The following is a 12,961-nucleotide window of genomic DNA, read 5'->3' as shown; positions in this document are numbered from 1 at the left end:
TATTCTTTTACAGTCTATGGTTCACCCTGACTTTTCTCCAGACTGACAGTTACACTTTTTCCAGATTAATTACTCTGTTGAAGATGGCTGTTGGGATCTTGGTAGTAAAGCAGTAGAGCTGCCTCAACGGTCAAGTTTAGGGGTTATATTTCAAAGTTTTGATACAGCACTGTCTATGTGTACAGATGACTACCTGACACCAAAATAATAAAAATGTGGGTAAAATCTGTCATCATAAACAGACTGCTCTGTTGCAACTCTGCAGCTTTGTCATTCAGATTGATAAGGTTTTGCATCAAAATATTATTTATTAGCTGAATGAAAAGCATGTTTTTACCACCTTATATAAAATAGTAACAATAAAGGCCATAAAGGCTAAAGTGCAAAGATACAACATGTAATTTCTTTATTTTCAGGCTGTTTATGCTACATATCGCGCTGTTTATGTGAGCGATGAGTCAGGACAAATCAGTTTCACAAATTTGTGTTTATGTGACCTAATAATAGGGAGGGAAAAAAGCCTAAAGCAAGTCTAGGCAACAACTGCATACAACTCCAGCGTTCCCCGATTCTTTCACAACACATCATACAGAAAAATCAGGTTTGTTTCGTGTTTATATTTTAGGCCTGAAAGGGTAAACACGCTATGCTTTCGTTCACACAAAATAAAGTTCCTCATTAAGGGCTGAAACACAACAGCTGGCAGGGGGAGCAAAGTATAATGACTTTGAATACTGATAGCATCTGTGCACACTGATGAACTCATATAGATGCATCACACACACACCGAGTCAGTCTTACCCTGACAGTTTGGTCATCAGAGCAGGAGAGCAGCTGTGAGCCGTCGGGGGAGAACTGGACACGCTGGACCCAACTCAGGTGACCACTGAGATCAGCCATCTTCTTATTGGCCTCTAAGTCCCACAGCTGGAAGACACACACATATGTACACTTATTCACCAGTATATTTAAGTACACCATTGGTTTTTAGACAGTCTTATAGAGCAGTGTAGGCTACCATAGTGACACATCTGAACACACAATAATGTGATTTCTCTAATATTTCTACCATTAAAAAGAAATCATGCAAGCTGCCATGAGTCAAAATCACATTAGTAAAAAGTTCAGGCAGAATTCAGCCACAGTGGATTCACAAGAAATGTATGAAATATTTTAAATTACCTAAAAATTATCATTCAAGCTTCCACGTTTTAAAAGATAATTGCTAATGCAATATGTGGCAACTGTGAGAACCTCAGGCTTATCTGGCAGACGGGTTTGAATTTGAACACTGATAAGGACTCCTGGGCAAAGATAATTTTCAGTGCAGGCTGGTTTACAAGAGAAGCTCAGGGAGAATTTACACACTATAAAGATAGTTCATCGATGTTATTTTATACCTGTCCGTCTTCATAAATTGGGTTTACTAGAAAATTATTTGTGCTGGAAATGTAAAAGGCATGAAGGCACTTTTATCAATGCAATGTGGGCCTGCTCTCTGGTTCTGCCTCTCTGGAGAGAGATAATAAAAACAATACAGGAGTGGCTAGGTATACCTGTGCCTGAATCAATTCAATTTGGTCTCTGTTTGGGGGACAGGTTGTGTTTACCCAAGATTTCTAAACCAGCATTTGCTCAGCCCTAACAGGCTTTATCTCTCTCGAAAAGCCAAGTGAGACCTGAATATCGAGAGTGGGTTAAGTTAATGACAGAGAACGTGTCGTATGCTTGTCTGGAGTCAGTTTTTTGTGTTTCATAAAAGGAGGAGTCATAGGAGTCAGACACTATACTTCTGAGGAGTTTATTTGTCTTTTGGATGTACATCTCATGCTTCATTAATATTATGAATATTTCTTTATCAATTAATTAACGTACAGGTGGAAGGAGTGGGCTCTTGTTTTTGTTTTGGTTGTGCCACAGGGACTTCTCTCTTGTTTCTAGCTTTCATCTGTAGAATGGGTCACGTGGTGACTCCTTTAAGGACTGAGGCTGTGCTGACGGACTTTTGAATGATCATTAATGTTATGAACGCAGCAAAGATGATGCTGTACTTTTGTTTAGTCTGTGTTGTCTTGGTTCCTGTTTATGTGTTTATTTTTGCACTTGTTCATTTGTATTAATGTTTAATGTTCTAATATGTCTTTTGGACACATTAGAACTAAACAAAGGACATTAAATAAATAGAGGGATTGTTATGTACATGTTGTTGTACATGTGTCATACCTCCACAGCGTAGTTTGAGAATGCGATGGCCAGCAGGTTACTGGTGGGACAGGCTTGACAGTATTGCACCATGCTCAGACGACTGGTCCTGATCTCCAACAACATGTCCGATGTCTCCACGTCAAACACCTGAGAAGCAGAAACAGACGACACATCAGAATCTACTCAGTCTGAACACAAAATGGCAACGATTTCTACTTCAGGAATATTTAAAAACTAGTCACAATTTTACATTTTAGAGTTTTAAATATTGAACTTCAGTACCACATGGCTGTTGTAATTCTTTTTCCCCCAACAGGCTGATATTTGTTTTTAACAAATATAACATCAAAATTCAATTCTTACCATTTTTGATAAGAATGGAGACTGTTTTTAAATTACCTCAAACCTATTTGACATTTTCATACTGCAATTTATAAACACTGATTATATCTGTGATAAGATAAAATGAGTTGACCGTATAGTGCATGCCAGTGTTGGTGGGCTATTGTACGATATTATAAAAAAAGTACTATCGTCTGCTTGAATATTACAACCTAAAAAGAACCTTGCCAGATTTAAGCCTCCTTTTTTCCTCTACTTGAAGCAAAGAAACAATCTCAGACATCTCTGTTGTGTTTGGGTTGTTTCCAGAATACGAATGAATGAAAAAGTGGAGGACAGAGACAGACTGATTACAGGACAAGACTGACTGATTTTAGAAAACTCCCGGGAGGAGGGGCCGCTCACATTTACAACCAGGACACATACTATTCAGACTTTCTAGAACACGAGCTGAAAAACAGCCTCTCTTTCCTGTCACCTTCGATGAATAACAGATTTTTATGTGTAGAGCTGAAACAAGACAGACCCACATCCAAACCATTTACACCCACTCGATCGCCCACGCAACACACTACGGCAAACAATGTCATGCATCTCCACTTGTTAAACCAAACATCTTCACTTTTCATGCTCAATGCGCACCAGAACGGCGTTCCTGGCAGCACATATGATGTGTTTGCCGTCGGCAGTCCAGGTGCTGCACTTGACGAACACTTCCTCATCGTTCTCCGTAAACATGCTCCTCACGTCGATCGTCTTCCACTCGTTGGCAGATGACACCTGAAATAACTGCAGGAACACACAAGAACACATAGCGCGTCATTTAAGATTAGCTTAAAAGCATCTGTGAACAGAAATCTATGTATAATGTTAAATATAATGTGTAAAAAATACAGTACATTTTTGAAGAGAGTTTAGAGAAGGTGCATTTTAAGATTCCCAGAACTTCTAGTGATCCCTCTAGAGGCGTCACAATCCTAATTTAACAAAATACAAGTAGTAAATATCTCTCTTTGTGCTCACCTAGCTTTTGTTCTACATCTAAGGAAGAAGACTAAACTTACTTTTATTCACAAGCGTTTGAATCCTCCTGATGTGCCTGTTTTTTGCCCATATTTTGTCTATTTGTGCCTACGAGCTATGTGCCGCGTTGTTTATGTTGGTGTTTGCTGTATTTGTGATTTTAGCCACCTGCTCTGGTCTGTACAGCACTTTGGTCAGTGAGGGTTGTTTTTAAATGTGCTTTATAAATACATTTTAGTTTGACTTAATAAAAACTGTAACTGTGCATTACTGAAATTTGGTTTTGAGAATTGCTTTTTGCCCTTTGTCAGTGCAAACTCAACTGGAATCTAGTGATCCAAGCTGATACACTTTTGTGGGGTTTTTTTGTGCATCCAACTCACGTGAATCATGTGAGTAAGTAATTTAATGGCAGTTACCTTAACGGTACCGTCGTTGGAGGAGGTGGACACGAAGGAGTCATCAGGGGAGAAACAGCAGTGGTTGACTGGCTCGAAGTGGCCAAACATGGTGTTCTGTGAGGATGGTTTGTTGAGGTTCCACAACTATAAAAATAGAGAATGAAATATAGTGATCCAGAAAAAGAGAAAGATAGAACAAAGAAAGGGAGAGAGAGGAGCAGTTACAGTAACTTTTCTCTCTGTTGCTTGTGTATGGTTAGGAAAAGAATCACAAGTAAGGCATACACATAAAAAAAAAAACACACACCTTGACATTCAAGATCTTGTCGTTGGAGCAGGTGGCCAGCAGGAGACGTCGTGTTGTGTTGGTAAACTGACAGTGGTTGACCTGCTCTTCATGCTCCTCCTCAAAGACCCTCAGCAGCATGGCTCGCTCCACATTCCACACCTGAAGACACACAAAACACACAGTGGAAGTTTCAAAACACATGAAACTTCTTTCTGCTGTAGAAAACTTGGGATGGTGGTTGTTCAAACACTGTGCAGGCGTCTGTTTCAAAACAGAAGAAGTTTTAGTATATGATTTTGTGTGCATTTCGCTCCAGTTGGTCACAAGGGATGAGTGGACATTTATCCGCTTACCTTTACTTTCCTGTCACTGGAGCAGGTTGCTAGGAGACGATCGTCGGGGGAGAAGGCACAACACAGTACCTCCTCATCATGGGCCTGGATCTCCATGAGCTTCTCACCTGACGTGCTTTTAAACACCTGAGTACATGACGATGACAGCAGTTACACCACAGTATGTATATGGGTCAAAGTACTCTGAACTATAAAAACACACTTTAAGAGGTCTTTTAAATAAGTCCACTGTTAAACTGGATGATTGTTAAGTGAATCATTGTAATTTTTCACTACTACTTTTTTACGAATCGTAATTAGTGTTCTCCATGTAGTGTTCTCCCTGTGAGGGAAACAGACAATGCCCTCACAGACATATTTTCTGGCAATTTAGTCATGTACTTGTCTTTTAAGTCAAACAGTTCAGATAGCTATAGGATGCCCAGAAAAACTTAAAATTACCTCAGATAAATTATGATTTCCTCACAAGTGTATATAAGATGCATGCGCAATTTAGGCAGTGAATGAATTTCAAGTGGATACCGACAACATTTTCAGAGTTCTTTTAACATTAAAAGTAGATCACTTGACATATTTTCCAGTGCTTTGTTTCCATGGAAATGATTTAATATGATTTTACACGCACACAAATACAAAGACACATGTGTGCTTTGATACCTTGAGGGTCTTGCTGGCTCCACAGGAGGCGATCTTGGCTCCATCGTGGGAGAAGCAGGCAGAGTAGATGGAGCCCTGGTGGGGGTGGATCACCAGACGGGACAGGCTCTCTACACTGCTCTTGTTCCTGGACAAAAACAACAAAACAAAACACAAAGACCAGTCCATACTGAGATACACAGCCTATGACTGATTACCATTTTATAGTATTAACACAGCAAGAGTTTATCAAAAGGATAAAATGTTTAGGTTAATGTTCATGTGTTTGCATTTCTTTTATCAAATACAGGCATAAGACTGAGTTACATGCATTTATGTCAAGTCATTGCAAATTAGATAATATATTACTACTGTATTATTCCATTTCAGATGCACTGAACTGTCATAAATGTAATACATATTTTCTGCCAATGTCAACTAAAATGAATGCTGATTTTTGTTAATTTACATGAACAGGGTTCCATGCATACAAGTTGCAAGGTATATAGGTTATATATAAATATACAGTATGTTCTTATACTACAATATTATGCTTGCAAATTATGCAAATTATGCTTGTTTGCATACAGCCAGTCAAAGTAGAGTTTCCCGGTACTGGCCCGCTCCTGTGCCTGCAGCAGAGCCTGTTTGTAGACCTCAGAAGCGTGTGGCTGAGACAGAGCAAGTTGCACCACATCAGGGAAAGGACGCTGCTCCAGCTGGTGGCCGTTCAGAGACAGAAACTCCTGGAACTGACTGCGTACTTCACTGTTCTGTGAGGGGACAAATAAAAAAAAAAAGAAGCTCATTTCGGTACACTGCAGTGTCAAGATTAGCCTCTCGTGATCAGGCTTACCATATTAATGTATATGTTTATACCGATTTCCATATCCATCACCCTAACACTATACATGTTTCTGTGGAGCTCATTAGTTAGGTGTTTCATACACTTTGTCTTAGTAAAATATTATGAAAAATTAAGATGAAAATCCTCATCTAAATGTATTGTTTTTACAATATTCAGCATTCATATGCTTGTAATTTATATGAACTGAATCTTAGCACTTCAAACAAACCTCAGATACACGATTACACTGTTACTTGGATATAAAATCATAGATTACTCTTGCCTCTAAACATTTTTGTCAGAAACATGAAAGCACAGCACCTTCTTCCTGTGCATGTCCTATTAAAACAGGTGCTGGAGTTACATATCATCTCTGCTTTAGTGTGAGGGCAAAGACAAGAAAGAGAGTTATAAACCTGCATTTTCCAAGAGGAAGGGCTCATTTATGGGCATAGTTTACATTTCAATGAAGGAGAATGGATGGCACCCTCACCTTCTATCATTTTAATCTTTCTAACTAACTCACACAGTAGCAACCACTTGCTTCATTTCATATACAGTTAAGTTTGGATTCTGCTGACCTCTTTGTCCAGAATGGGTCCATACTCCACATAGTCATTGATGAGTTGAGCTGGACCCATTATTTGGGCCTTTATTCTGACCCAGTCCAGAGAAAACATGAGGGAGTTGAGCTCCTATGCAGAGGGAGACACAGAGAGAGAAACATGTTGTGCATGAAAGAAGACAGACACTGGAAAAATAACACCTTGTTATTAATTTTCTGTCATGTACAGTTTCTAGCACCTGTGCATAATTGAATACAGTGCATGAGTGTGTAGGGCTGTGCAATATGGGTGAAATTAAGACAGTATGTGTCACAAATATAGGCAAAATCATATGTTAAAGAAAATCTTATTGATATTCAGTGAAAGAATAACTGTCTCACTTGAACAATAACACAAAATGATATTGTCGATAGGAGAAAACATTGATTTCACCAGTATGTGTGTGTTACCTGGGAGAGGTTGGCTTTGGCCAAGTGGTAGGTCAAGAATCTGATCCAGTAGAGACATTCCTCGTCTCCTGAGGTGGGAGGTCCATCTCTGTAGTGCTTCTGGTACTGACGCACCACCTTAGTGTGAAGGCTCTGAGACACACACACACACATGAGGAATTAGATATAATAACTATACCTACATACATTGCAGCAATGCATTATGCTTAACAACATCTCTTAGTTGTTGTAAACCATTGTTGTAACATGACTGACACAAAGGACTTCTTGCTTAATTGACGATAGTGCCCATGTCACAGAAAGTATGAAATCCCACAGTTTGAGCTCTTGTAAAGTTGCATCCAAACAAACCTCTAACTGGGTGCGATTCTTCTCTTCCAGGAAGTCTAGCTGGAGGTCATGGAGGTAGTACAGGTAAGGTCTGTGGTGACTGTCCACAAAAAGCAGAGACTTGTTGACAAACTCCTCAAGAATGTCCTCTACTTCCTCTGGTTCCAGGTCCCACAGGACAGACAGCACCTGGGAGAAGGAAAAACATCTTATCTTGTGTCCTTGTTTTTTTCCTGGGGGAGTATCCTGTCATATTGCCAAATACCTGAACATTAGTGGATAGTTTTTTTCCATTATCTGTGACAGGTGAAATCCTGTACAAGTAGCATAAACAGGATGAAACCTGTTTGGTTCTCTAATGTAAAACCACAGAGACACATATTTGTAGGGGCAATAACAAACAACATAGCCAAACCTTAGCAGGGACTTTGACGTCTTTCTCTATCACAGTGAGATCCCTGTATAGCTCTCTATGGTCATCAGGTAGGACCTCAATGCTTGCAGCCATGGCCTGGTCCAGGGCGTCGTAGTCATAAGACGACGATTTCCTTATACGTTTGAACTGCTTCTGCTGCAGCTGGCACAGATAGTAACGCCAACGGTTGGGCTTCTCTTTGAGTAAAGCCCCAATCAGGGACACCACCAGAGGTGAGCCTGAAACAGCGACAAAAAGACATCGGAAAGTGTTTGTGTTAAAGGCACTATTTATGAGCAATAAAATCTGGTCTTTCTTTTCTTTTAAAATCATGAGAAACATTATATGTTACATCCATACAGCAAATTATATATGTAAAAGTACATGTAATTTATATAGTGAATGTATAGATTATGTCAGTTTACACACCTTTACATTCTCTGACAATGCTGCGAGCCTCCTCAGGTAGCCCCTGGGGATTATTATTAGTGTACAGAGCGAGGATCTCCAGACCCTTGTTTTCATCCAGACCGCTCTCCACTTCCACCTCATATTTAGCACCTGCAAAATAAAAATATAGTGCACGTGTTTTTGAAGACACAGCATTCTTTGCAGGTGGAAAGAAAAAAATAAATGATGCAAGGTCTAAGTTTGACCACAGTATAAGACAACAACCTCAAACACAGCAACTAGATAAAAGAATCAAAGTCATATTTGAGTGAATATTCAGGTAATCAGTACATTATTACAACAAGGTAAAACACAAGCAACAAATCGTGCACATACCACTGACTGAATCAGTAAGGCTTCTGTTTCTGGTGGTCAGAAGTAACCGACACTGGATATCAAACACCTTTAGCACTGTGCTTTCCCAGACGTCATCTAGAATCAGCAGAGATCTGAAGACCCAAACAGGAAGAGACAAGTGATGAGAGACAAGCAAAGAGAAAAAAAGTGTTTACCACTGCACCTCACACCTAGCTAATTATACCAGTCAGTCATATTCTATCATATGCAGCACATATCCAAATATGATCTGCTCCAAGACCTTCTGGAACTGATCCTACATGTTCCTAGTACCAAATTCAGCACTACCCCTCAAATGTTCTTGGTTCAATAAATAAAGCAAATATACTGTATGTTTAATCTGTCATTTAATTTGAAGTAATGTCATCTATAATTTTCTATAGTTTTCCTGTCACATCACTGTTTATTTCTTTGAATTAACTTTTTCCTGTTAACTATCATCTATATTTGTCTTAAAATGATTTTTGGGGGCTAATAATAAATGCTTATGGATATCTGTCTATATAAAATAAATAATTAAGTAGTATTAGGCATTTGTTGCTAATTATTCCCCTCATATGTGCCATTTGTATTGTTGTCATCATTACTGTGAGATTATTCCATGATAAAATGAAGCTCATTTAATGTACAATGAAGATTTGAATTTGGAAACAATAAAGTAAACAATACAAAGTAGATCATGTTTATCTGAACATATTAACCTCGGATATCTGCGCAGCATGAGGAAGCGTAGGCGTTCCTTGGCTTCATCCAGAGAACTGGGGGGCCTGTGGAGGGACTGTGAATCCAGGCTCTGCTCCAGACGGAAGCACAATGACTGGATCTTCACCAGCAGGTCGGGTTTGTCCAGCTGGCCGATGGACAGCCAGTGGATGCCTCCGGGAAAGCACTCTGCAGATAGAGGCAGGATGAGCGGGAGGAAAAAGATAGAAGTCAGAGAGACGAGAGGTGCTACCGAAAGCTGACTGCTAGGCTACCATGTCTGGAACTGTTCTCTCATGCATCATGAGTGTCACTCCAACACTATCTACCATGATAATTGAGTCCACAGTGAGAAGGTAAATCAGTCCAGGATTATTGAAAATGTTCCTACTAATCTTGAATGCTTCAAAATAACGTATGCAAATACTGTGGTTAGTGTTAAGGCAGTCAAAGATTATTCACCTTCAATGAGTTCATGGTGTCTGACAGCCTCAGCGGCCAGGACAGATTTGCCTGAGCCAGCCATGCCGAAGACAGTGACCCAGCCAGGTTCCCTCTGGAGCCGGTAGAGCTTCTCCCTGACCCGGTTCACCAGCTCTGGTCTGCTGACAAAAACCACAGGCCTCTGGGGTACACCGCCCTCACTGAGCACCGTCTGGACTGTTAGATCAACAGAAAAGGGATTAACAGATATACAGTAAGTAGAGAAGAAAATAAAAAGTATTCATCACACTTACTAACACACCATACTTTTTATATCTGAAGCTGATGTGGCAAACCACCTTGTCTAACAAAACAACACACACACACACACACACACACAACAAGCAGTCACTACATTTTTTTTTTTCCCACATTCACATACAACACAACCTTCCAAACCTCCACTTTCTCCACCCATGGCTCCCCTTTCTCACCGTGGGATGTGAAGCCATTGGAGGTGCTCCTGTACGCCTCAGGTAAAATGCGCGGTAGGTCATCATGAAGCAGATTGGCCAAATCATCATATTCCTCTTTGATCAGGGCGTTGTAGAAGGAGATATAGGCACGGTTGTCCTTCTTCAGCAGCAGCTCCAGCAGGGCCACAGCCTGATCCTTCCTGGTGGACTGGTGAAAGAGAGAGTGATATCAGCGATGAGATGTAAATCTAATAATATGCCTTTTTACATGCTACTACTATTCTGAGGGTTCTAATATGAGCTGGTGAATGATCTGCAAGTTTTTAAAGGAGTAAGCAACACAGATTCCCGTTTAGAGGTGGTCAAACAATATATAAAAATATCTGAAACCCACCATCTAATACAATGAAAGCATGAAATAATAAATTTTGGCACAGCAGAGTAGGAGGTGCAAAGGCCACCATCACATCACTTAGACAGAGACAGAAGGTGAAGATCAAAATTCAACACAGAGAAAAACTAAATCTGCTCACTCATTATTAAGTCACTCTGGAAAAGAGAGCAAGAGAGAAAAATCAGCAGCAGGTGAGGGGGAAGATGAGAAGAGCTGTGTCTAGATCTTCATATCTCGGACATGGAAAACAAAGAGACAGAGTAAATCGGGAGAATGGTGACTCAGTACATGGACGGTGACAAAGTCAAAGGAGGAAAGAAAGACAAGATTGCATTAAAATCTGATCACTAACTGATGGTGGGTAAACAAAAAATATTTCACAACTGATTAAATCTGGAAAAAAAACTTTATCTTGATCATATTTGGTGTCAAATATGTGAGTTAGTTTTGAAAAAATGGTATATCCAGCACAGATCTGTGCAGGAAGCAGAAGGAAAAAACAGCAAAATACAAAAAAATGTTTATCATATGGACCCCAAATTATGCACATTCTCTATCATTCACCCTTCACCCTCCCATCCTGAGCAGAGGCTCACCTGGTTCTTGATCTTCTCCTCCTCATCAACGGTCAGCACATCATCACTGATCATGTGATCCATCAGGTAGGAGGGCTTGATGTCCTGCTCTAGTCTGTGGCGAAAGCGCAGCAGACAACTCCGTGCCCCTTCCTCCAGCGCCATGTCTGCTTAACACACCAACCATGCAGGATACTGTTGCACGGCAAATGAATGAAGGAGATACATAGAAGTTTGAAATCAGCCTCACAATTGAAGATGATTGTTGAACATCTGTTCCTGTTCATCCCTTGTTTTGGGGGACCTAAGACACAGACCATGTAGATGCAATGTACCCCAGGTTTCTCTCTCCGTCCCATCATTTCCTGTCACATCTCTACTGTCTACTGTTTAATAAGTCAAGCCCTAACCATGAAAATACAGGTGACATGGTTAGTTGATTAATCAACCAACAGAAAATGACTCAGCAACTATTTAATAAAGCAAATATTATACTAATCTCCTTATTGTTTTAAGTAATTTATAAAGCAGAGATGCCAAACATCCAATGGTTCCAGCTTCTTAAACATGATGATTTGCTGCTAGATATCATAAACAAAATATCTTTGGGTATTGGACAGTTGGTTTAAAATTAAATAAACAAAACAATATTTAATAAACAATTTGAAGACATCACATTGCGCTCTAGGACATTGTTACAGGCATTTCACTGTCTGAGAGTTTAGGGAACATACAATTAATCAGTTAATTGAGAGAGTATCTGTCATAATAATTGTTAATTGGAGCCCTACACGAAAAACAGCTCAAAGTACAGACAGTACACATCGGCCATATACTGTATTTTAACCAGTGAAAGTACAAAAAGAAGAACAGGAACAGGAAGATCCTAAAAGTGAAATTAAAAGGGCTCATCAGCTGTTCACAGAGCCCTGACTACGTTAAAACCCTACAATACAGAGGTGTGAACTAATACAGTGTCAGCAGTCTCCATAATATTTAGTTTAAACTAATAAAGCCAAAGTTGAGGTAGCTTATCAACCTGTTTACTATCAAGATTAACTCCTTCTTCACAGCAACAAAATGGTGCGTGAACACAAGCAGCTACTTTTTAACAGCTTTCAGTCAATGTGAAAGTGAATGTATACAGATACTGTGCGTCAAGGTTAAAGTAAATTTACCTTGCATCATTTATCGCGAGTTTTTATCTTATCACTCAAACATTTCAATACTTGTCTCGACAAGTTCCCTGACTTTGACCTACTGTAAAACAGAACAAAGACACCGGCGGATACTTACGAATATCTCCTTTTCTTTAACGAGGAAGTTATCTGTTGACCTATATGTGCTTGTAATGTGAAGTCGCTTTGTAAATAATCCAGTGAGTCAAACAAAAACGTATTTCTCTGTGCTAACGTTACACTACTACACACCCATATTTGAAAGAAGAGAGCTTCCTGCTTCATAACAAAAACAACTGCCCCGGTGTAGTGTGAGACAGCCAATTGCGTGGCGAGGTTTAAACCATGTGACTGATGAGGTCATGCGCTGAACAAAACTGTCACTGGGCAAACTGATGCTGCATTTAAGGACCACGCATCTGCTCGTAAATATGCGGGTTCACTTATTTAAATTCCTTTTGTCTCAGTCAATATAAATAAAACAATTATATCTGTGTGAAGATTTGAATTCTACTGGTGGGTTTTTTTTTAAATATAAAATCGAGCGCCA

At 39.7% G+C, this 12,961-nt stretch overlaps 1 protein-coding gene across 2 annotated transcripts in view; it reads right to left on the bottom strand.

Moving 5' to 3' along the window:
* The window catches only part of apaf1 (apoptotic peptidase activating factor 1), a 48,444-nt gene extending 37,013 nt beyond the window's left edge, over window positions 1–11,431 (bottom strand). For both annotated transcript variants that reach the window (XM_067581322.1, XM_067581323.1), the window contains exons 1-18: window positions 11,255–11,431; window positions 10,283–10,472; window positions 9,828–10,025; window positions 9,365–9,554; window positions 8,643–8,755; window positions 8,286–8,417; window positions 7,857–8,095; window positions 7,463–7,630; window positions 7,112–7,243; window positions 6,678–6,791; window positions 5,838–6,022; window positions 5,271–5,397; window positions 4,614–4,739; window positions 4,279–4,419; window positions 3,990–4,115; window positions 3,190–3,336; window positions 2,224–2,352; window positions 802–927 (exon numbers count right to left, since the gene is read on the bottom strand). In XM_067581322.1, coding sequence (XP_067437423.1) covers window positions 802–927; window positions 2,224–2,352; window positions 3,190–3,336; window positions 3,990–4,115; window positions 4,279–4,419; window positions 4,614–4,739; window positions 5,271–5,397; window positions 5,838–6,022; window positions 6,678–6,791; window positions 7,112–7,243; window positions 7,463–7,630; window positions 7,857–8,095; window positions 8,286–8,417; window positions 8,643–8,755; window positions 9,365–9,554; window positions 9,828–10,025; window positions 10,283–10,472; window positions 11,255–11,398 — 2,727 coding nt within the window. In that variant the 5' untranslated portion in view covers window positions 11,399–11,431. The remainder of the gene's footprint in view (window positions 1–801; window positions 928–2,223; window positions 2,353–3,189; window positions 3,337–3,989; window positions 4,116–4,278; window positions 4,420–4,613; window positions 4,740–5,270; window positions 5,398–5,837; window positions 6,023–6,677; window positions 6,792–7,111; window positions 7,244–7,462; window positions 7,631–7,856; window positions 8,096–8,285; window positions 8,418–8,642; window positions 8,756–9,364; window positions 9,555–9,827; window positions 10,026–10,282; window positions 10,473–11,254) is intronic.
* Between the last annotated feature and the right edge of the window lie 1,530 nt (window positions 11,432–12,961).

Source organism: Thunnus thynnus, chromosome 23, assembly GCF_963924715.1.
Source record: "Thunnus thynnus chromosome 23, fThuThy2.1, whole genome shotgun sequence".
Lineage (NCBI taxonomy): Eukaryota > Metazoa > Chordata > Actinopteri > Scombriformes > Scombridae > Thunnus > Thunnus thynnus.
The sequence above is the reverse complement of the archived record's forward strand: the minus strand, read 5'-3'. Positions and strand labels throughout refer to the sequence as shown.